The sequence below is a fragment of the Carassius carassius genome, chromosome 40 (assembly GCF_963082965.1).
Source record: "Carassius carassius chromosome 40, fCarCar2.1, whole genome shotgun sequence".
NCBI lineage: Eukaryota > Metazoa > Chordata > Actinopteri > Cypriniformes > Cyprinidae > Carassius > Carassius carassius.
This window is the reverse complement of record NC_081794.1, coordinates 5636759-5662500: the sequence shown is the minus strand read 5'-3', so window position 1 is coordinate 5662500 and position 25742 is coordinate 5636759. Positions and strand designations below refer to the sequence as shown.

Genomic DNA, 25742 nt, shown 5'->3' with positions numbered 1-25742 from the left:
CTCTCTGGAGGAGACAGTGGGCGCACTCCTGAAACGACTACGGGAGAAACGCCAGGCCCTCGGCCTCCCAGACAACATGAAGGTGAGGCCATCTGCGGATGCATTCTGTTCGGGTGGGTGGGGATTTGATTGTGTGCTTGTGCGGCCAGGGTTTGCGGTGATTACCTCAACACGCGCTCTTCTGTCCACAGGAGATGACCCAAAGACAGATGGCCCTAGAGAAGATCACTCTGCAAAAATGTCTGCTGTATTTTGAGAGCTTACATGGCCGCCCTGTAAGAGATTTTTCTCATTTGTTCTAGTTAATTAGATACGGATTAGGATTATAGCATTAATATTTGAACAAAATGTTTATTTTATTGTGATATTGTCTCCGTAGGGCACCAAACAAGAGAAAAACCTGGTGAAACCTCTCTATGATAGATACCAGATGGTGAAACATCTCCTGTGTGCGACTCCCACTATTACAACTATAGTAAGTGTTATTATATACTGCATACAGTACACATACACTACCAGTCCTATAATTTTAAAAATGTTTATGAGATGTTTGTTTTTTTGTTCACCAAGGTTGCATTTATTTGATTAAAAATACAGTAAAACTGTAATATTGTGATACACACGGCTGTGACCTAATAGTAAGACTACAATTTAAACTACAATTTAGAGTAAGATTCTGTATGCTTGTTTTGAATGATTCACAGGAAGAAGAAGAAGGCTCAGATGACGACTCTGTCCGGTACACCCCCCCACCCGTGTGCCTCACTGATAAGAGCGGCTGTGCGGAGGAGGAGGGAGACAGTGACCCGGCCTTTGTGTCTCCACTGGATGAGATCAAGACAGTGAGACATTCAGCCATAACCATGTCCAACCTCCATGAGGCCTCCAGGTATACAAGCCTTAGTCACTGAGGGACATCACATGTAATTAAATGAAAGAGGTAACATTTAGGGACCTATCCTCACTATTATCCCTTAAAAGGATAGTTCTCCCAAAAATTAAAATCCTGTCATTAATTACTCACCCTCATGTCATTCCAAACCCCTAAAACCTTCACTGTTCATTTTTGGAACACAATTTAAGATATTTTTATCCCTTCCCTTTCAGTGTCTTTCGCTCACAAACATCTCCTTACAGTGTCTCATCATCTAGCACAGTTTTATCATCATTAGAATATAAATTGGGTAGACAAAAATATGTCAGTATAAGAATTTCTGTCAAATTTACATAGTTTAAAACAACATGTTAAACTTTAAACTGTGGCTAACAGTATAAAATTGTAAAATTCTTTAGGAAAATCACAGAATTGGCAACCCTCTGGACAATATTCTGCAATATACTGTATATTCTGTTGTGTTGACTGAAAACCTTGGGTGACATGGGTATGTAAATGTTTTCTAATGATAAATTGTATGGTAAAATATTCCCTTACAAACTAATTGAATTGCAGGTCTGAGTTGCTGGAGTGTTTGCATGAGACTCGAGCCGAAAAGAAGAGACGACGTAAAGCCGTCAGAGAGTTTGAAGAGCAGTTCCTCAGACAGATGGGAAGGTAAACACTGATACGTTACTCTGGCATTAACACATTTTAATGGTATTTAGTTACTTTTGTCTTTTTGAACATGGACAGGAAGGAAAAAAGAAAATAAAGATTACAATAGTTCCAGCCTAGTTAGCATAATGCACATCTATGATACACAACATAATACCACCAGGAAGAAAAAACAAAACAAAACAATGTTTCTGTACACAATATATGGATTTTGTTTTTTAAATAAAATACATTTCCATTTAATCTGCTATCCACTGATGTACAAAACTGCTTCTGTAAGGCAACTCAAGGGTTAAATGGTAGTGTAATCTCACAGAGTCGTCTGTTTCATGCGGTATCTGTTTTTTTTTTTACTTCTCTCCCTCTCCACCAAAATAATGAAGAACCGCACAAAAAGATGACCGAATCCCCATGGCCGAGGAGTACCAGGAGTACAAAAGTCTCAAAGCCAAATTACGCTTACTGGAAGTGTTGCTCAGCAAACAGGAAACCAGACAGACTATCTGAGTTAAAGAGATTCTTTCTGCCTTTCAGTGTTGAACCCAATGTTTGGACCAAATGGAGTTTTGACATAATTGTGCCATAATGATGCTAAAATGCACTTTAACATATTTTCTGACCACATTAGAAGTCCTAGACTCAGTGGGTTGGGCCGAAACGATCAAGGCCTTTCAGTGACTACTATAACAAACACAAACGTGTGCGATCTCTGTGCTGTGTACAGAGCGAGACGGATCGATACAAACCTCATTCAGATTTCAAAGGGCAAAGAGTATTCATCTATGTTTATGGAATATGGCACTTTATTTTTGGAGAAGATCTTTATTTGTAACCAAAGTCGAATCATATGCAATATTAATTTTTTCTTGCTCTTGTTTGAAGCTAGTTTATGATTCTCATAAGGACCATGGTGACATTGTGCACACTAATGAGGATCCATGATTCTCTGGGGCTACATAAAATCTCTAGACTGTCAAATAATGCAACGCTCTAGATAGAAAACAACTCAGAGCACTTAAAATAATGGTCTTGTGCAAATTTCAATGAGTTCCCTAACATAAAAAAAACTGCAGAAACAAACCATAATTGTATGCATTGTATGAACCAACAAAACGTAATTGTTTATTTCTCATATATTTGTCTCTCGCATTAAAAAGGGAGCACAGAATGAGACATACTACCCAGAATTGAAAAGATTCTCCCAGAAGAGCTAAGGACTGTATTTCTAAAGATCCATTTTTCTCAAAAACGTGTTACAGTATGGTACGTGGTCATCACAGAGCACAGTTTTCCTTCTATACATCAAGAACAAATGATATATTGGTTAAAATGAACACTGTCCAATCACATCATACATTAAAAACAATACTCAAGCCCAAAGCGGAGATATGTTCATGAGAAGCAGATGAGCGCTTTAAGTGCAATTTTGCTCAAGTAGCTACTCTCTGGAAATGAAACAATCAATATCTTTGCTTTCCGACAGCTCTACTGCAATGAACTATTACAATCTTTGTGTAGTGTCTTTGCATGCCAGCCAGCTAAACTGTTGAATTGTGCTACAATCAGGTGTGGTTATTTTGTCATGTTAATGTCGTCCCAGAATTTATTTTCTGTACACATCCACAATGACAAATTTAGCTTTTGAATGTTAGCTATAGTGCACGTAACTACATTGGTGTATACAGTAAATATATATATATATATATATATATATATATATATATATATATATATATATATATATATATATATATATTTATATTTATATTACTTTTCCATCACCAAAGTCCTGTATTGTGCACTTCTGATCCTGTCCTTTTTCTATTCATCAGTTAAAAAATAAATATTTTTCTATCTACACATCATGTCACATTGATTATATGCTAAATCACAGTATACTGGATGGGTTGGAATAGATAGCATGAAACACTGCTGAAGAACAGTTATGGAAGTGCTAATGTCAACGTTTCCAAAAATGTTTGCAATCATGCTACAGATACGTCCAATCACGTTTTTTGAGATACCTCACTTGATATCCTCACATTCATAATGCCTCATAAGAACGGTTGTCTCGATTCACAGATTTGAGTGACTTGATAAGCATTTAGTGTTACATTTGTGTAAACTTTGGTTACAATTCTGCATTCTAACAGGAAGGTCTGATAGCCAATAGGATTAAAGAAGCAGTTTGATTGAGCACAAAAATAGGAACACAACATAGCTAACCCAAACCCTGGGTCAAGATCCATAAGCTAGTAAAAAAAAAAAAAAAAAGCTGTGAGACACATGCTGCGGAGGAGCCTTCCAGACACCAGAAGTAATTATGGATAAGTTCGATAATGGGTAAGGAGGATGGCGAAAGGAGAAGGCGATTTTCTGTGCTGTTCAAGGCAGCAGGAGGGTTCAGGTTCTTAGGTTAGCGTCCCACGCTGATGTTGCAGGTCTTGCAGCTGGGATCCTTCTTGGCATTGACTGTGGACAGACTCATGAGCTGGTGGCCGCTGATCTCAGCTACCGTACCCAGGCTCAGATCCACGGGATCGGTGTAGATGACCTCCAGGATAAGGTCCTGTGCGTGGTGGAACACCAGCTGGCCATCTTCTTCTTCCAAGCACGTCATGAAGCGGTTGTTGGCGAGATCCAGCGCTGGCAGGCGCTGCTTGCAGAACTCATCTCCAGACGAGCCCTTCGGCGCGATCACCAGAATGACGTAGTGATAGGCCGTGTACATGCAGTAGAAGTCAGCGAAATACAGGTTTGTCTTGGGGCTGAAGAGCTCCTCGGCTGGCAGCTGGAAGCGGTAACGGCCGTATGGCGAGTCCTGTGGGGGTTTGCCCGTGTTGAACTCGGTGTTGCAGCTGAAGAAGATGCCCTCGAGTTTCCCGCTGATGGGCGAACCGTGGCTACCGCTGTTGTCCTTCACTGATGGCAACATCTTGTTGTTTTGGGCCTCCCTGCAACAAGAGAATTCACTGTAAATAACAAATGACTTCATGGAGGTGATGTTCAGTGGCGCTAAAAGAAATGAGATATAATGCACACCATTTTCTCCTGACTTATGCACTTAACTTCACTGCCAGTGACGAACCTACTTAAATCAGTACAGTCTGTAGTAGCTGGAGAACGCATTACAGCTAATTCGGAAACTTACAGTTCAGACTCACTTTCAAAATAGAATGTTTATAACAATTCTGACTTAATTTCTCACAGTTCAGAATTTATATATAGCAATTATTTGGCAAAAGAAGTCAAAATAATAAAGATGTTAAATCAAAATAAATCAGAATTGCAAGTAATTTACAAACTATACAATCACAATAATATATATATATATATATATACATTCTGTAAACAAGAAAAAACAGCCTTTATGTAATTTATCATTATTAACTTATTAATTCTCAGTCTGATCAGAAACCTTTTTCCTTTTTACCAACACATCAGGGTTAGGCCTGATCTTTATTATTAATGTGGTAAATAAAACTGAAATGATATAAACAGGTTGAAACGCATGATTTTTAATCCAGATATCTAATCAAGTCTGGTTGGAATTAATCCTTGAGTTTGCATGGGGCAAGTACAATGACAATAGACTTTTACTCACTGATGTGAAACCGAATTTAATTACTTTTGAATAAAGCAAGACAATTAATATTGTAAAACTCAGTGAAGTAAGATGAAGTGGTATATTTAGATACATAAACTAGAGTCATATTAAAAAAAATATTGATTTCTGAAGGAAAATGAATGCCCCCTCCCCCCTTCACTACTTTAGACTCCAGTGAGCCTTTTCAGATGGATTTAATTTGATTCCACAGTGCCTCTTACATTTAAAATCATATTCACTTTATACTTAGAAAAAACTCATTATAGATTTATTATATCGCCTTAGATGCATTCAATTCAGCAGCATAAATGGTCTTTTCTGCTATAAAGACTTAATGGCTGTTTTCATCAAATTATGCATTAAAATCACAGGGATAAATAAAAGTAAATTCAAAATTAAAAGGATAATTTGCAAAGGAGAGAACATTTTCGGGGATTTTCTAATAGGAAGAAAATAAATATTCATATGAAATGAAAATGGTCATCACTTACAGTACATACCCTCATGTTGTACTAAATCTATGTGACTTACTTCTGTGAAACACAAATGGATTTTGAAGAATATCTTGGAGCCTTTTTTAATTATGCAAGTGAAAGGGGACTGTTCTGATACCAGAGATGCTTCTTTTTGAAATTTACAGACTTAAGCCACATTTATTAAATGGAAAAGAACATCAGGGAAGTTCTTGAGAATTTTACCTGTTTTGTTCCACAGAAGAAAGCTGTCATAGAGGTTTGGAAATAAAGCTGACTGTTCCTTTAATAATTTAGTGTTGGTTTCCCTGTAGAATCTCACCTTGTGTGGTCAAAGTACTCTTTGTGTTGGTTTCGATAAAAGACAGCGAACCGGAGCATTCTGCCAGCAATGACCTCGGCTTTCTCCAGTAACTGTGTGAGATGAACAGTGGAATAATCTGTAGATACAAACAAACAAACAAAATAAATAAAAGTATTGGAGAGAGTCAATATGAGCCAAAAATGGCCTAAATAGGTTCATGGAGGTCATATCAACAATATTTTAAAGCAGCGATTCCCAGCATTTGAGTCACACTAAGCTACATCATAATTACCAAATTTTTTTATTATAACATTTGATATATTTTATTATTAACTTTTCCCCATTTGGGATCCCGTGTTCAAATATTTCAAGCATGAATGTGCATCTCACCGGCTGTACAGAATTCAATGATCTCGCTCCATTCAGAGACGGCGTAGTCTCCATCACCCTGTTTGGATGCGGTCTGAACGGCCACAGTGTATTCAGTGCGTGGACTCAGGAACCAGTGTCCTCGCACTGTCATGGGCAAAGGAACAGCTTTCGCTACCAGTTTAGTGGGGACGTCCTAGCATAGACAGATAATAAATTAGATCAGACAGTCATGTTCTTGCAGTTCACTCTCTGCAAACACTACTGAAGGTCGGGTCAGATCAGGATGTGTAAGAATGAGTGAATATAGAGCTGCTGTGTACACACACCTTGTGTTTGAACTTGTTGGCATTCTTGTTTTCTTTCTTGTTGAGATCAATGAAGTAGTGCGTGATGCGTTCCTTGGACCTGGAGTCCATATCCCAGAAGATCTTAAAGGAGTCGCATGTGATGTTGCTTATTTTGATGTTCTGGGGAACAGGAAGTTCCTCCATCTCGGCAATGCCGCTGTCCAGGGACTTGTTTCCTGAAAGACACACAGAGAACAACATTTGAAGAGATTCTTTAAGGAAGCTTTTGTCAACATAAAACCGTCTTTCAGAAGATATACACATTTAAAATGTAGTCTTTCTCTTCTGAGTAAACAAATGCAAACATTGATAACTCATCATGCACTCAGGGGTGTGTCCAACTTTTGTCCAATCAAATGCTCTCTAGTATGAGAATGTCCCTCCACAGATACCACATTCCTCTGGTTAGAAATAGCAAGTAGCAAGTCATAGTTCAAGTTTGATATTATTCTGACACATTATTCTCCAGTGTTGCAAGATTAAAGCAAGCACAGCACTTTTACACTTTTTGAAGCTTAATCTGATAAAATATTTATAATATAATTAATAATGTATGTTTTACTGTATACGCTTATTAGTATTTTTATTTTTTATTTTTTTACATAAGATATACTTAGAAATAAGGATTTATTAATTTACACACATGTTTTTGTGCGCACGTTCGTTCTCTTGCGCACTTTTGAGAAATGATCTTAGAACAACGGTTTATAAGCAACATTTTATAAATGAGGCCCCATCTGATCTCTGACACTTAGACCCTAAAGTTAAGTAATGAGCCTCACTAATCAGTAATTGTTGAGTTTTTGTTTGTGTAATGATTTAGTTTAATCATCAACTGCTCTACTGGATTTGCGCGTTAATTTAGATTTCCAGACAACAAATCGCATATTGCACTATAAATTGCAATCACCGTCTTTTCATGTGTGGCTTTTTATCTTGTAATCAACACACTACACAATCAGACCCACCTCAAGCATTTCTCTTTTAGCTCTGAAATAAATCAGAAGACAACACAATTATCCTTGAGACCTGTAGAAGGTCGAATCAGCAAAACAGCTTGCAGCCCTAAATCAAAACTAGCACACAGCATAACAACACCACGATCTCTAGCCTCTTCTGTCCAGAGATGGGAAAAATACTTACAATTTCATGAATTCCTGCATATTAAAAAGCAAAGTGACTATACAATATTCTTTCTTTGGTTTTTTATTATTTCCCCAGTGCTGCAAGGTTGTTGTTTTTTTTTTTTACATTTTTCTTAACTATAAACTATATTAACTATACTATATATTAGGGATGTATCAATTGAATCAAACAGTGAAATCAAAATCATGAATCGAAATGAATCGTGAGCTGAGTGAATCGTTACATCCCTACTAGATATACATTTCATACTTCACTTGAATTTTCTGTATGAAAAAAATCGGACTAATATTTCAGATATTTTGATTATGTTGTTTTTTTAACTCTGAAGTCTACTGAATCTGATAATTAAAATCATGCAGCAATATAAAAATTTTATCATAAAATACACAATTTATATTCAATTAATTGTATGAAAAATATTTGTAATTATCAAATAAATAGTTTTGTATCCCACATTTTGCATTGAACCCTGTTACTATATGATTGTCCTTGGAAGAAAAAAAGCATCTTTTAAAATTGTCACAGAAAGGACAAATTGTGACATCTTTGGGACATTCTACAGCATGGTAAGAAACTCTTATTCAGCATTCATTAAGGTCAACCACTGTTATTGTAACATAAAATTATCAAATAAATATATTTAGATAGAAATGTAAGATATTTGTATGTAAAATATAAGTTTGTCAATAGCACCAGTTGTTTCCAAGCTATCCACAAAAACTGAAAGATAAATTTCAGCACCAAAGTTGCAAAACTGACTGTTTGTTCAAAATAAGACCTACAACTTTCTCTAAAAATGTGTCTGGTATACTGGACATTTGGCCTGAGGAGAACTCAAACTCAAATTCTCTCGGTCTTGGCGCCAGGGTGGCTTGTCCATTCACTCCAGCTCTATACATGAGACATGAGTGAATGAACTTAAAATAAAGAGAGCAAGAAAAAGCCAGAGATTGCCTGCGGGATTGCTATACAGACACATTACCTGCCCGGCCAGCTAAAACTGGTGTGTAAACACACACCGGAGAATGAGAGATGAAAGCAGTCGAGTCAGAGCTGGAGAAGCACCATAAGGGAGACGTCCTCACGTGTCTCTTCAGATGGAACGTTATAGATGAGCGAGCTCCTCTCAACCACCAGAGACAGCCTGAATGAATGATTCATAGGCAGCCCCTTACTGTAGCTCCAAGCGCTGAAACCAGTTCTTGTTTTATCTCTCGCCTGCACTATGAGTTCTCAGAATAAAGACTCAGGATAACAAGAGATCGCCTACATTAGGGAGGAGCACTCTGACACCCAGGACTGTCTCACTGGCACACTATTATCTCAGCAGAGAATTACTTCTGGAACACTTTGTTACTTTCAACTACATAATAAAGAACTTGTTACACGGTAGTTCCATTTCAGGTAAAAAAAAAACAAAAACCTTAATATGACATTTCAAAAATGTGGCAAATTATTATTTCTATTTCAAGTATTCTTCAAACGTTCTGTTCATCAAAGGGTCCCCAATAGTTTATTTTCATCCAAATTTAGTCATACTTGCTATTTAGCCAGTTAGGCTATTTGTATTTGTCAGTGCCACTGGCTTTTTTCTTTAGCTCTAACTGAAAGGCCAGCCTTCTCTTTATTGCGGCATAAACAAAAACTGGATAAAATTTAGGTACAATCATATGATGAAATGCTGTATGTAAATTGTCCACATGATCATGAATATGTTAATTATTTCCTGTGCTGTGTTTTTGTTTTAATACGTTTTTGTTTGTAATAATTAAAATGTTTAATAAAAAGAATATCTAAAAAAAAAAATATAAAATTCAAAACAAAAAGCTTTTGTAACTTTAATAAAGAACAATCTTTAATTTATAGTCAAATATGCGATGCTGTTTTACATTTGATTACTTTATTAAATTTCTGTACCTAAAAACTAATACTAGACCTCTTTACTCTATTGTATTTATTTTTGCTGTTGCCCGTAGTTAGATTTTTTTAAAATTATAGTTTCTCCATAAACATAGCACATACCGAACTTTACCGAAATGTGACTCTTGAACCATGAAACAAACCGAACTGTGAAAATTTGAACTGTGCCACCCCAATAATAATAATAATAATAATAATAATAATTATATATATATATATATATATGTATGTATGTATGTATGTATGTATGTATATGTATGTGTGTGTGTGTGTGCGTGTACATAAATGTTTTGCTGCATACCCCTCTAACACTGGATTGCGCCCCTGTGTGTGTGTGTGTGTGTGTGTGTGTGTGTGTGTGTGTGTGTGTGTGTGTGTGAAAATAGATCATTAAAAATTAAGCGACCATTCACAAATAATTCTACCTCTGATGTAACCTTGTTATGAGGCTTTTAATAAAGTATACCAAGAAGCAGTGTTGCATACAAAAACGCCATCAATAACGTTTATCCAACAACATTACTGCATGGACACCGTTGTGGCATGTTGTAACTCAAATTAGATCTAAAAAGCCTTAAGAGGATCAAAATGCCAAACTGCTCACAATTTAGATTCTCCATGGGGTGGGAAGTGAGTAATCTCAGGCTTAATGGACAAAAAGCCATGACTACACCACATCTTTCTGAGCATGCCAAAAACTCACAGATGGCATAAAATCCAATATATAGTACCAGTCCCAAGTTTGCACACAAATTCTAATTCTTTAATATTACTATTTTGAATAGTAGCATAATATTATATAGAAATAATATGTATTCATATTATTATTATATTAATAAATTAGTCATACATATTGAATAACAGTGCAATAATAGTAATTAATAATATAAACATTCATATAATTATCAATACAATTTATAATAATAATAAAGAAAAATATTATCATATTTGTATAAAAAACTAAGCATTTAAGCATAAACAGTTATACCAAAATATTTTAAAGAAACAACTTCAAGTTCCTCCAAATGTTTGACTGGTAATGTATATGTTTACAGCAGTTATAACAGCACATAGGCACGCAATAGTGAATGAGAAATCAAGCAGCACTAATGACTTGTCATCAAGAATCATCATCAAAGATCCGGAAACACAGTCATGCACAGGAAACCCAGTTTAGCAAAGCCTCAGTGCTATACACCAGGAATGCAAAACACTTCTAATTTTGTCTTTTCTCCTTGTAAGGACATTTGAATGGGGTGATATGAAGGCATGGGGAGAACCTCCATCTTCCACAAAGAGTGCTGCTGAAATCTCCATCCATGATTAGATGTTATGTTACTTCCTCCTCTATCAGTCGTAGAAGCTTATTTAAGTAAATATATCCTGTCTTTCCATTATTATTGCATCAGTAACATCTTCTTCTGGCTGCAGTGGCTCTAAAATAAACTGCCCTCTCCTTTCGAAGATAGCATCAGCAATTCATTAACACAAAGAACTCAATAATTAAATTTCTGAAAAAAGCAATAGTAGAAAATATGCTGAGGATGAAGCATTGAAGTGTTATGCTTTCATTAACACAGACTCGTTATTTATTAGTCACAAGGTCATAGCATCTGTTTCACTAATGAGCACGGATACTCACTCTGGCTTTCATCCGCTCTCCGCATCCGGTTCCAGGTAATCTTCGTTCACAACAGACTAGAAAATCAACTGGTGATGCAAAAGCCTAAGCCTGCAGGAGATTATATCAGAAACCGCTACACCTACCAGCCAGACGAACACTGTCCTTTCATGGACTCCTATCCGACAGGAGCAGCAGATGTAATGCCGTAGCTAAGGCTAGCGGACATAGTCTCCTGTCCAGACTCAGTGTGCTGACCTGTCTCCAGTGCACCCTGTACCTAAAGCACACACTATTGGCTTAGAGAGGCTTTAGTGTTTGTTTTACAAGCCTAGAACACTCCCACAGGAGGAGCCCGTATTATCAGCTGGACTCAGTGACTGACCGCGGGTCAGCGCTGGACTGAAATTTCAGAGCGAGGGAGGGAGGTAGAGAGAGAGAGCTGAGTTGTCTCTCAGTTGGGTAATCTGGTCACCCACTCCTATTTATGGAAAGGGGAAAATATCCTTTGAAGTTTTGCATCCCTCCCCTTCACAATACCGTTTGCACTGTCTGTCATATTTCCAGAAGATGACATCATTCTTATAACGGATGTCAGTGTATTAGAGATTATTTCCTACTGTGGCAATTGGAAAGAAGAATCCGCCTGCATTCTGGGAACGTGACACTGACATTTTCACAGTAAGGGTTAGACATTCCACAAAGATTTCATACCTTCTGACACCTCCAGTAATAAAGAGAGGAAAAAAGTTTGTCAAGACAAGTTTTGAATTTTTGTCTGCCTGGATGAATGTTTGAAGTCTCATGATGAAGTTAGATTGCATGGGCATATTGAAGAGATTAAAGATACATAGACATTGCTGGTTGCTTATGGTTCTAGGTGAAGAGACAGAAGACAGTAAGATAGATAGATAGATAGATAGATAGATAGATAGATAGATAGATAGATAGATAGATAGATAGATAGATAGATAGATAGATAGATAGATAGATAGATAGATAGATAGATAGATAGATAGATAGATAGATAGATAGTTGTGTTTTAATCAGACCCATTGCCATAGGTGTATAAAATCAAGCACCTAGCCATGCAAGTCTACAATTACAAACATTTACAGTATGAAAAATAGGTTGCTCTGAAGAGCTCAGAGAAGTCAAGTCTGGTATTGTGATAGGATGCCACCTTTATAATAAGTCAGTCTGTGAAATTTCATCCCTGCTAGATATTCCACAGTCAACTGCTGTTATTGGAAATAGGGAGAGTCTAGGAACAGCAGCAACTTAGCAACATAAAGTCACAGAGCGGGTCACAGAGAGCTAAGGGGTGCATGTGCATAAAAGTCACCAACGCTCTGCTGATTCCAGAGCTGGAGAGTTTAGAACTTCCACTGGCTTTAATATGAGCACAATTCAGCACTGGGTGGAGCTTCATGGAATAGGTTTCCACAGCCAAGCAGCTGCATGCATTCCTCACATCACCAAGTACAATATCAAGCATCATATGGAGTGGTTTAAACACTGACACTGGATTGACACCGGACTCTGGAACAGTGGAAACCCGTTCTGTGGAGTGATGAATTACAGTTCTCTGTTTGGCAGTCTGATGGGCGAGTTTTTGTATGGCAGATGCCAGGGAGACGTTACCTGCCTGACTGCATTATGCCAACTGTTAAGTTTGGTTACTGTTTTGCTGTAATGCTTTTACTGTAATGCTTCTGCATACCAAGACATTTTGGACAACAGGGACTTTTGCACCATGTAGTTCTAGGAACTAGACAGGGGTGCGTTTCCGAAAAGCAACTATGGTCGCAAGTTCCATCATCACCAATAGATTTCAATGGAACTAACTACCATAGTTAACTGACAATGCTTTTGGGAAATGCACCCCGGCATGGTGGTTCCTTTGATGACTTGCAGTGTTACATATCATCGAGGCTGAGAAAAGAACACAACGCTGCAGACAACAAGTAGCTAAATTCTATTATAGCTGTTTTCCATGTTTGTGGAGTAAACATTTTTACATGGATTTTTAAAAATGCTGGTTAGTAGATGTTTCATGTGCATTTGGCCAATCAGCATACACTTACGTCACTGGTACAACTGTCGTCATGTAGAACTGTTTAAGTCCCTACTCTGAAGTAGGAGCTAATTTAGTTCCCCCAAATGGAGTTCCTAGAGCTTAATATGTTCTTAGTTCTTGTGGTGTGAATACTCCAAAAAGCGGGAAACTTCAGCCAGTAGTTTTAGGAACTATGAAAAGGTTCCTCCAGTGTGAAAGTCATCTTTGTGGGAACAGTTTGGGATAAGCCACTTTCTATTCCATCATGACAGTGCCCCAGTGCACAAAACTAGGTCCATAAAGTCATGGTTTGAAGAGTTTGGTATGGAAGAACTTGATTGGCCCTGACCTCAAACCCATCGAACACCTTTGGGATGGAGACCAATGATTTTATATCTATGGCAGTGATTCTGTTGTTATAAAAGGGGATGTTGTTTGATGCTGGTTGTATGTATTTGTAATGTTGTAACCTGTTGATGTTTGTTTGTTTAGATCACTAAAGAGTTGCCACAGATACAGTACAAAAATAATTTCCGAAAGGACAATAAAACTAAATGTACTTAGAACGCGATTTCGTCCCTGTTATTGGTCTGGTGTTCCTAATACTTTTGTCCATACTTTGTAGATGGAAAGATAGGGACTCTACCCCTCACAAAATAAGACCTCACAATGATGACATCTATTGGCATCCTCACATGACCAGACAACAATGGACAGAGAAAACGCATGAGACCGCAGACAATGGGCATCTTCATCTTCAACATTCTCTGGTGGGCCACTGCACAACACCCTCATTGAGCTGAAAAAGACCCTCAGCAGCCCTCCACTGCTCTGGAGCATGAGGAAAGAGAGGGACTGCTTTGTTGCATTCATCCTAATGAATAATAAACGGGAAACATGATGCAGGAACAGAGGCTTTCATGAAACACTTGTGGATGAAATACATGTCCAGAGTTAAACGGCATCACTATCACCCTCAAACAAATACATATGGATTGACATGTCATGAGCAGCATTTTTATTTGGGTGATTCATGTGGTGCTGGATATTGCTAGAGGAAAGCCTGTGATGGGTAAATCATAAAACATGCAAAACAAAATCTATGACTACAGGATAACACAATACACTGGCTGAACCTGGCCATCTGTCTGACTAGTCATGATTACCAAGAACTGACACTGGGAATTTTACCATAATATCACGTGGTTTATGAAATGCTGTGGCCTCATGGGTAATGTCTTAAAGCTACGGCCACCACTTCACTTTAATAAATCACACACAGAGCTCTTCCCCACAACCCAGTGGCTGTTCATGTTTATATAACCTCTCCTCCTTCAATTCCCGCTAAAGATGCAAGGATGATGGAGTTTTATATCTCCAGGGTGCGGGTATTACTGGACCACTCTTGTGTCTGAGGCAGCGCATTAAAGTTTCATCAGTCCTTGGTCCCAAGACTATAAATAGACCAGCATTTCGTTCTTTAATGTGTTGAATCAGAGAGGACCGATGCTGCAGAGAAGAGATCCTCCAAGCTGTCTTACAGTGCAAATTAAATGACACATTGTGCTGTTTTGGCCAAGGAAGTGTTGACAGGGGCGCTGACACGAAAACAGTGATGGAGAAATAAAAGTGCTAATTGTTCAGTGGAAGACATTGCAGTGTAAATGAAAAATCAGCTGCTAAATCCCAAACCTCCGCACTGCATCAAGACCTCAGAGGAATGTTTAATTGCTCACAGTTTTCTCGTTCATAGCTCATAAATCTTAATGACGTCTTTCAGTGATATTTCAAGTAAAAACATTGTCTTTAAACATCTTTTTCCTAAAATTGCTAGCAAAAAATAAATAAAAATATTGGATTAAATTACTCGTAAAGTCCAGTAAATACATTTGTAAGGTTACACAGGATTTACGTTCCAAAAAAAAAAAAAAAACAACAACTGTTTTTTTGATTTTGGTATAATCAAAGAATCATGAGAAACATTGATGTTTTTTGTGCATCAAATCAGCATATTTGAATGATGTTAAATATATTAGAAAATTATTTTAAATAGTAATACTGTTTCACAATTGCATAAATAAATAAGTAGGAAAAGCAGCTCATTAATTCATAACAACCAAGACCACTTTAACAACTGCGAAGCAACATGCTAAAACAGTTGGCAACCGGAAAGCAATACACTGACGACCACCCACAAGTTCCGATCTGTTTTCAATTTCCAATATTCATGGCAACTTTAACTTTATTTCATGATTTTTATGACTTTGGTTGACCTGGCAGTTGTTTTATCATTCTTATAATGGTTTGAGGGGCTCAGCTGGTCTCTTGAGACACAGGAAGACATCCTGACCTCAGGCAAGCAGAAACTGTACAGACAGCACCAAATGCAGCCTGTCTACCCTTGAGTTTAATGCATGAACTCACATTTTCTCAAAGCTGTCAAGAATCAAAGGATCTTAAGCAATGGTAATTAAGCAAAAGGCTTAATGATGCACAGCTTGAAATGCTCCTGAAGATTATTACCACTGTACTGGTCTCAGAGGAAATGGAGCTTTTTGTTATAATGGCTAATTACTTCTGTGCCTTTAGACCAAAGCTAAAGCATCATCAGAATGACGACAAGCAAGAAATGTGTGGACACATCCATTTTCACAGAGCTGTTTTTATGTTTGATGAGGCCACTGAATCATAAATAACTCTTGTAGGATATTGTGTCTCTGCTGTGAAGTTTTCTGATGGAATCATCGGTCAGTGTTTCAGGATATTTATGGGAATGTCACGTTTATAGAACAACATAAGATCTTGGACTAATGCTTTACCAATATGCCATATCAAATAGACTGTAAAAATACTTTTAGTGTTATTTTGAAATAAATATTTGTTTTATATCAATTGAATTTGTTTACAGCTTAGTCTTCACTCTTCACTAAAGTGCACTGAAATCAGGTAACCACTTTGATTTGACTTAAAGCTAAAATGTGGCATTTTGGTGCTACTAACATCCAAGTAAAGGAGGATTACTTTAAAAATGGATGTCTTTACAGTTATAAAGTACTTCACGAAAAAGTATTCAGTAACCTAATCCAAGCACCACAATATGAAAGTAATGGAATTTAACTACTTTTGGATTTCTTCAAGGTCACATATGAAAATAAAGTCAATTAAATTAGCGAGGTAATAACGGTACTGTTCTTGAAGCAGATGAACTTACAGTTTTGCTATTAGTAGAGATGCTGCTGTTAAACACTACCAAGTGTTGCACAGACAAATTTACACATGCTTAATCTCTCTCTTTCTCTCTCTCTTTCTTTCTTTCCCACTCTCTAATAACTGCATTAGTCTGACACTTTGCATTGTGGCTGCCTGCATCACCACCTCTGGTATGTATTCTTTTCTAATAATTCAACAGGCCATCAACAACAATTTCTTACTTACATGAAACCATTGTAATCCTGATAGTATTGCCTTTTTTGACTAAATGTAACTGTAATCTGATTACTTTGTTTTTTGATGTAACTAACTATAACAAATTACAGTTACAATTTTTTTGTATCCTGATTAAGTAATGCTGTTAAATGTATTCCGTAACTGCAAAATAACAATTGTTTTCAAACTATTTTCCAAAACCAGTATTCATGTAAAACATATTAAATTCAGTTTTATCGAATTTAAGGTCATACGAAGTCTTAACATATCTAATAAAGTGAAAATGAGTAAAGATGAGTACAAGTGGGGTTGGTAAAGCCTTGTCTGAAAGTTTAAGGGTGTACTCACACTAGGCACGGTTGCCTTGAACAGAGCCCAAGTGTGATTGATTTTGAGTCGTTTGGGACCCAATGGTAGCCCAATTAGACCCAATTAGCACAATACTAGCATTTTTTTTTACATATTGAATAAATGAGTTAACATTTTGATAACATTTCATCATATTGCTTTCAAGTTTTAGCACGTTAGCCTGCTTCTAACATGTTTAACCACATTGCTAGCATGAATTAGCATGTTTATAACATGTTTTAGCACATTGCTAGCACGTCCTATGCTAAACTGAATTATGACAATATTTTAATATCAATCAGTATCAATCAAGATCAATATCATAATATGTTATAGACATGACAGCAAAAGTAAGCATTTTATCTCCCTCTTTTTGAATAAGTTGGAAGTAGTAAAGCATGTTTATAATGAAAAGTCGCATTATGCATACTCTTTTGCATAGAATCTTTTTCCTGACTTAATTCAAATTAAACTCTCGTAGCTTCTCTTTTGCCCACTTTTGTAGCTTCTCTTTGATCTTAGCCCTTGGAAAGATTAAGAACAATAAACACATTTACATATTTTGCTATTATTATCTTCACAATATGTTTGTTGCCTCTCTTTAAACATATTTTAATGTATCAGGAAAATCCAAGTTGATCAACCTCTAATTTGTATGTATTAAGATAGTAATAAACCATGTTTTACAGTTACAGTATATATTAGTTAGAGGGATTTTTATGTGCAAATTCTTTTGAACAGTAAACCTAGAAAGTGGACTTGACAGTAAAAGGTCACAAACACTGAGATATTTGCTGTTAAAGCAGCCCTGGCTTGATCTACTGTGCCGCCCCACTATGAGACCCAGAGAGTGTACAGGAAGAGCTCATGGCAGTGTTAGCACTGCAGGAGCATATGGTCCTCACAGCAGGTCTGTCTCATCAACCTGACGCCGCTTCAGAACCTCAGAACATGACCTGTCCAAACCAAAGCTCTCTAAACTCTGCTGAAAGACCTGTTATGGGTGAAATATGTTAAATGGCAGATACAGAGAAAAATTACATGCACACACAATGTTTTATTTTATTCTTTTACAGTCTAATTAGCACACATATCTGAAAGCTTATTTTCACCACAGAATAAAAATATTAAAAAAGGTAATTGATAGTTTTTATCTCACACTTCTCACTTTTTCTGTTTGTATGTCACAGCTACAGATTATAAACTTGTAATTGCGAGAAGATATAAACTTTTTTTATAAGAATTGCGATAACAAATCTGAATTGTGAGTTAAATGTTACAATTACCTTTTTTTTATTTCAATGGCAGAAACAAGTTTCCATACATGTCTACTTGCAGTGGTTTTAAAGTCATCAATCTTTTTCAAGATATTGACTAAATGATCCATTCACTAATTGTATTTTTTGCATAGTATGAAAAATGCAGGAAAGTGTTTCTGTTTTGCAAGTTTACTGTATATACATGCTGTGAAATGCTGAAATGGCTGAGTCATGAATTGAGATAGTCAGTCTCCCCTTGATCAATGTCACACAAGCACTGACACAGGTCTCCTCCATACGAACATGATCTTCACAGGTTTATTTTGGTCTCTGTTGGTCAGACATTCGGTTAGCATTGCAAAACATAAAACCTTTCTGAATGGTCCCTTTCAATCTAAATGTATCTTTGTTCAAGGTTAAACCTGGTATCTCTTTCTGTAGAGTAATACCTTTTATAATAGCACTGTGCTTAACTTTTATTATTATTATCATTATTATTTAGTTTCATTACTGATCAGGCTATAAAAATCAATGTGTTATCTAATCTAACTGTGTGTTAAAATATGAAATGACCTAAATTGTATTTCTTTTGCTGTTTTTCTATTCCTGAATAAGTTGTATTGCCTGACCTAATTTATTTCACTAACCCCCATGGTTTGTTTTTTATAATAACATAATCATATTAAACAGTCTAGACCCCATGGGGTATTCGTTGTAATCCATGCAATTCACTAAACCAACTTTCTTTATGACAGTACTTTACTGCACTGACTGTTAAATGCTGTGAAATTTTGTCTCTGTAATACACAAAACAAAAATTTTAAACAATGTAGTTGATTTAAAGCTTCAAAAAGGTCATGAAAGAACCATATGTTGTATTATATGTTCAAGCTCTTACTGTGATATGCCCATTTTGTTCATGAGTCCTGATTTATAACAGGTTGATCTGTTTTGGAGATCACCAAAGCCATATTTTCAATATTAACTAATCTGCTAGTCTGTTTCTAATCTGAGTCATCATGTAAATGAATATGGATGCAAAAAGCAGGAAAAATCCATGCAATAAGCAAATAATTACATATTGTCATGGAATCAGGATTTGTGTATTGTTAAAAACAAAAATTGGTTGTCATCTTTTGAAAATAAGAAGAAAACACTTCCATCATCTCTTGTTGTTGACTAGTCAAACTCTGGCACATTTTGGCACAAATTAATCATCATTAAACCAATCTGTCAAGAATATGGCTAATTTTTAGACACTGTAGATGCATTTAAGCATTTGGCAAGCGCTTTTATTCAAAACAACTTACATTACTTTCAAAGAATGCATTCTTTTTTTATCAGTTCTTGGATTTTCTGGAAATCAAACCCGTGACCTTGGCATTGCTGGTGCTGTATTGTTTGAGCTACAGGAACACTTATACAATATTTGGCCAGTGTTTGTTCCATGTGTTAGTCTGCTAAACCACACTTCTCTTGTTGTTTATACATTTACGCAATTGTCAGTTCTTTTCAGTCTAAATCATGTTATTTTAGTTATTGTTAGGCAGATATGTTAGCTTTCTATGATAAACAATTTTGGTTCTGTCTTTGTTCACCACTTGATGTCTAATGTAAAATCTGGCTCCTGAACCAAAACCAGTCCTGAGGTAGGGGAATTTCAGAAAAACATGCAAACAACACACAAATTGGCGAGAATTATGCAAACCTTAACTCAGATGAGAATCTACAGATGAAGAGAGTTAAAGTTTCAGTTCAGTCTTCATCCATGATTGAACGATAAGCTTGTCTAAGGAGCATGTAGTGTGAGTAATCACATGACTGAATCTCTTAATAGAGCAACAATGTGGCATGTAACTGCCATAACACTCTGGTTTTCAGAATGATAAGATGTTTAAAGCACACACATACACATACATAGTGTGAAACTGTGATGCCAGTGATATAACACCACAGAGAGTGATGTGATCTGAGAAAGGCAAGCCTGGCATGGTGTTTCTTTTGGTGTGATGTTTGTGCTTGAGGTGATGGAAAAACATACAAAGTTGGCGCTGAAGGGTATGTTGAGCTTGTGTAAAAATCATAATTTGAGTTTTGTGACTTCTGGTATACTTCTTGTTTTGGTTTAATGACATGTTTGTATATAGCCTTTACATTTTAGGAATTATGTTTGGAGGTCTTTGTAATTAAAACTTTTGAAAACTTTCCTATTGTTGATGACTCATTTTGCACTCAGGGTTCATCCCAATTTCTTTCCCCAATCAACTGATACCACTTGCTTCTGAATTGCAATATCATGTATCAAACCATGTTTACAGCATATTTGTCATCCACCATCCAAAAAATAAATAAAATAATAATAATAATAATAATAATAATAATAACCTTATTTACTTAACCTTGATGTTTTTCCAACAATTACTTACAAGTTTTTTTTTTCTTCAGGAGTTGACATCTCACAACTCTGACTTTATTTTTTCAGAACTGCGAGAAAAGAAGTCAGAATTGTGAGATATAAACTTGCAATTCTGAGAAATAGGCCCTACCCCAGGGGTAATTTTTTGCTAGTGTCTGCCCTACACAATTATCATTTTCATGCCCTGCGCCATGTTGTTTAAATATCTAATGCATTTGCACCCATTTGTGCGCCCATGGGTGTGCTGGTCTGCAAACAAGGTGTGTTCAGTCATATTGTTGGTGTCGGTGCCATTGATCAACTAAAACCTGGTCCAAATAAAAATTAACTGCGCAGAATTTTTTGTTATTTAAAGAGTGGTTAGTAATATGTGCCTATAGGCGGGTCCACAATGCGTATACACTCTGCTTATTAAACACACGGAGACATGCAGCAGCAGCACACAAACATGCCAAATATAAAAAATGAAAGGATTACAATGTTAAAGGTTATTATTGAGGAGGCTTCATAAATGTAAAAATGCCTACATGTAATAATGGATAGTCATTGCATGTATCAGAATTAGGCTACCTCTTTGCTTGCGCACAATCAGTTCCGTTTCCTCTCTGGAGATGCATTCAGTCTTTGCGCTTGCAAATTCTGCTGTGTAAATAGTGAATCCGCTATGTTGCAAGCGCAACTGGCTCTTAAAGGGAATGGGAGATGAGACTCTAATTGGTTTAATGCACATTATGCCCAAAACACACCCATTACTCCTTTATAGAAAAGAGACAATCCTTTTAGACCATGCACCAGCCATTTTTTTAATTTTATTATTGATTGGCAGAAACAGGCTTTTGACTAATTTTAGGCTTTAACAGAAAAAATGCTAGTGTATGATCTTATATGACCAGTTCCATATTTTTCAAGTATTCTAAGGTTTTGTCTAAACTGTTTCTAAATTTTAAATTTAAATTGTATGTATTATTTAGCCAAAATCCTGACAAACAGAAGATCTTTAAACATTTATTTTTTGTGTGTGGTATGAAAAAGAAAGAAGATCATATGGCATTAGAACAACCCCAAGGTGAATGCACAATGACATATTTTTGGGGTGAACTATCCCTTTAAACTACAGATTATATTCTATTTAAAATATTTTTAAGTCCCATTTCTGTTTTTAAGTTGCATTCGTGAAGAAATTTCATGGGTTTTTAACATCCATTCAGTTTGCTAAACTTGCTTCATTTAACTGTGTAATTTAGTTATGACATGCAAAACACATATATTTAGATTTAACCCAAAAGAGTTTACATTTAGCTAACACTCTTTGCCCCAAATCTCACTTATTCAAATAGCATTAATGTCTCTATAAGCATGTTCGGTTGAGAATAGGCTAATAATCACGAATCAACTAAATTATTTATCCATTTTATGTCTGTTTTGTTGTCGTTTTGCTGTGGTATATGTGCACAGTAGACACAATTAGCAAATTGATGGCCATGTTAAATCGTTTCTTTCAGGCGGGCTTGGCAGATGGTGGCCCCAGTTTTGGAGCCAGTCCCCCCATACACAGCTGGCCAAAGCTGTATATTCAGATGGGGTGGTGAGTTAGCACTGTCAGGCTCCTATAGGCCCTCACAACAAAGGACTCCACATCTGAGGCCTCCCCCGAGGGGGAAGAAACGCCCCCTTTAATGCATGCTTATCGAGGAGGGCGGCTCGTCCATTATTTTTCTTTTCACAAATGGAAGCCTGTCCTTAGAGTATTCTGTGCTTCAGAAGCAAATGCTTGCTTTGAGTGCATCTGCAGTTTCACATTGATTACATAATGGAAATATGGACTCATTCCTCATGATTTTTAGTAAAGGATGTACTTCCCATATTAGCACCAAGCTTTAACTAGAAGATCATAGCTGGTTCCAACTCTGAAATGAACACCTGAGTCATTCTCATTCACTGGAAATGGTTTGTCTTTGTGTCTCAGTGACTAAATTAACAGGGTATTGGCCTGATTTCCAATGTTTGATAGATTCACATTTATTTAGTGTGCAATGCAATTTACAAAAAAAAAAAAAAAAAAAAAAGAAACTGTAAATGTATGATGGAAATACCAAAATAAAGGTATGAAGATCAATACAGAAAATATTATATATTACAAATGGCACATTAGATGCATTTTAACTCACTTTTCATGCTGTTGTAAATAAAATTTGTTGCTGATATTCAAATGTCATTGGTTATTACTTTTATTATTATTATTATTTCAGTGATCATGTGGGATTACAAATATATTACAACTGAGTGAAAAAACCTATTCAAATGATGAGTATTATTCCAACCTTACTGTGAAATGGCTGAAATAACAGTATTTACTTTATGGTTTGGATGGCTTGGCTTAAGGTTAGTAACAATAAATAAATAATAATCAGCCAAAAAAAAAAAATCTATTGTTGACCACTGATCTGAATAATGATGGGAATAATTTCCTTACTGTGGTTGCCAGTGTCTATTGTGGTTATAACCACGATACTTTTGACCCTTGGAAATTAGTCCTTAGATCCTTGGTAAGCCTTAGAAATCTTTTCCAATTAAATTATTGAAAGTTTTTGAAAAAAGTTCACTTCATAACTTTATAAAACTGGTTAATAATTCTTATGAACTCTGGCAAAGATGTCCAATATTATGCCAACACAAATGGAGAGGGGAGGTATGTATGGCACACTGAGAAGTATAAAACTCAGAGGACAGATGGATCAGCACAGAATGTACCCATTGTGACTCGGTCATGTTCATCATTTCTTCATCATGTTCCATCTTGTCCCAGATCTGTGCAAAATTATTATCCAAGTTCCATTAACCAATCAGATTTTGTGATTCTGTTCATGTTAACATGTCTAGTGCAAACAAAAGCATCTAAGTGATATCTGTTTTAATAGACTGCACTAGGAATGAACAACGTATTTATGAAAAGCTTGTCTTTATCTTTCACTGTCCATAAGAACATTAAAACAATAGAATTGAAATCAATAGAGTTGTGTGTCTACACCCATTATATCACTCAAAGGAATGTAACAGCGTCGATGCTACACTGCATGGACCGTGTCAACAAGAATGTTCTCTCTTTGTTCGTATCTTTCTCTGTCTTGTGACAGCTTGGCTGAAGGGACTTCGAGTTCCTCTGAACAGTGCTGGTATAGAATATAAAACAGAGCTCTAAGGGAATTTTGTTCAGCTCACACGATACATTTTCTTAAGCGCTGACATACTGATGATAAACAAATCCATAGAAATCTACACATAGCTATTCCTCTGCACATTCTGATTTGCCTCACCTCTTGTTAATTACAATAGTAATGATTAATAGTGGTTGACTTATTATGGTTTTCAGTGGCAAGACTGTGATGCAGTTTAAAAGAGCTAATGGATGGCAATATTGCAAATATGTACATAAAATTTCAGATTTTTTTTAAATTAACATTTACTCAAAATTCACTAAACAGCATTTGAAAGCAAAAAACTATAAGTCACTAAACAGTGAATCTGACACACATATGTCAGTTATGTCAGAAGTTATCTAAATATTCTGCCATTATGATACAGAAAAAAACAACACCAGGTAGGGCAAACGGCTATTGTTCTTTATTATGAAATGCTTTGTATTTTTTATATTATGCTCCTCATCTGCTTTTTAAGGGCAGAACCTGGTAGGGAAGCTTTCTCTGGAAAGTCAATGACTAACTATGCCTAGAAACGCGCACGCACTGGGATACACCCAAGTAAATCCTGTACATAACCATTAATTATGAATTTAATATATACACAGTACGCGCATAAGACAATGGGCAATACAGTGTCACCCAGATGAATCAGCATATTCAGAGATTGGCTCAACTAAACATTATGCTGTTTCATTATGATGTGAGCGAGTGAGAGAATTGCTCACTGGTCCTATAGCCTCAGATGCATGTAGCTGCAATCCGGTATTGTTTCAGAATTGTGCGCGCGTAATGACCGTGTCCATGGTGCTGAATGTTACGCGAGCATCATATTGAAACAAGCATTCAAGTGCATGGAATATTAATGCATCTATTTATGTGACCGAAAGGGAAATAATAAATGGCGCCTAAGTGTGCATATATGCGACTTAAAAGCATTTAGTCGACATGGAACTATGCGATTTATTCATGAAAACCTCGCTCGTTTTATGAAACATTGAACGTGAGTCTTATGGTGGTGCATGAATTATAATAACCCTTAGTTGTATAGAAAGCTCAAATTCAATGTTTCTGAAGAAAAATAACTAAGTAACCTCACGCGCAAATCTATTCCATGCACTTTCATGCGCGAAACTGCTATTCACGTGAGTTGCGTGACTGCTTTTGCGTGCATTAAAAATATATTTCCAAGTGAAAGCTCCAATGCAATGAAACCAAACCAGCTGCAGCTAAATGAGAGAATTGCTGAGCAACCCCAACCATAGTATGCATCGGGATCTTTAGAACGAAGCATGCGCCTTCAGTGCATTTGCATTTTGTATTTTGCATGCATTTAAATTTTCCCCGTCTTAAAATCTTAAACGCAATGGCATTGCTCCTTCAATCCATTTCTCCTGTCTGAGGACAAATGGATAATTTAACAAAAGCAACACTTCTTACCTTCTCTCTCACAAAGCTGGATGGCGTCCAGACTGAGATTCTTTATCATGTCCTCACACGGGCTCGTGGGGCTGCTGACACTATGTCCCACGCGTGGAACCTCCATCATTGAGCCTCTAAATGAACGATATTCCGGTAGTGGGAGTGACTGCAGTACCGCAGGACAGATCTTTACTCCGTGCTCTCTCTGTCTCCCGCGGGTTTCCACAGTGTGCTGCTGATGAGAGCCACGTCAGCACATCGTCACGGCAGCTC

The 25742-nt window shown here is 36.5% G+C and overlaps 2 protein-coding genes across 5 annotated transcripts in view; one reads left to right on the top strand and one right to left on the bottom strand.

The window, feature by feature from the left end:
* Nucleotides 1–2322, top strand: part of LOC132122015 (protein FAM13C-like) — a 10616-nt gene extending 8294 nt beyond the window's left edge. Inside the window, exons 5-10 of the mRNA XM_059531815.1 lie at nt 1–82; nt 192–275; nt 380–475; nt 705–889; nt 1451–1552; nt 1936–2322. The exon at nt 1–82 is cut by the window's left edge and continues 115 nt beyond it. Of these exons, the coding sequence (XP_059387798.1) occupies nt 1–82; nt 192–275; nt 380–475; nt 705–889; nt 1451–1552; nt 1936–2059 (673 nt within the window). The 3' untranslated portion in view covers nt 2060–2322. The remainder of the gene's footprint in view (nt 83–191; nt 276–379; nt 476–704; nt 890–1450; nt 1553–1935) is intronic.
* Nucleotides 1574–25742, bottom strand: phyhiplb (phytanoyl-CoA 2-hydroxylase interacting protein-like b). Of its 4 annotated transcripts, none has more exons than XM_059531817.1 (5): nt 25488–25742; nt 6635–6831; nt 6327–6501; nt 5955–6072; nt 1574–4506 (listed from the first exon to the last, which is right to left on the bottom strand). In XM_059531817.1, the coding sequence occupies exons 1-5, from the start codon at nt 25594–25596 to the stop codon at nt 3969–3971; spliced, it is 1137 nt and encodes a 378-aa protein (XP_059387800.1). In that variant the 5' UTR covers nt 25597–25742; the 3' UTR covers nt 1574–3968. The 4 variants fall into 4 exon arrangements, with proteins under 4 accessions (XP_059387800.1, XP_059387803.1, XP_059387801.1 ...); XM_059531820.1 differs by lacking the exon at nt 25488–25742 and adding an exon at nt 11489–11635; XM_059531818.1 differs by lacking the exon at nt 25488–25742 and adding an exon at nt 11364–11531.

Bases quoted from the DNA above. Each gene is read 5' to 3' on its own strand.
- phyhiplb (XM_059531817.1), bottom strand. From the start codon at position 25,596: ATGATGGAGGTTCCACGCGTGGGACATAGTGTCAGCAGCCCCACGAGC. The intron at 6,832-25,487 runs GTAAGAAGTGTT...TGTGTCTTTCAG, and splicing joins CCAGCTTTGTGAGAGAGAAG to GAAACAAGTCCCTGGACAGC. The intron at 4,507-5,954 runs GTGAGATTCTAC...CTCTTGTTGCAG, and splicing joins GAGTACTTTGACCACACAAG to GGAGGCCCAAAACAACAAGA.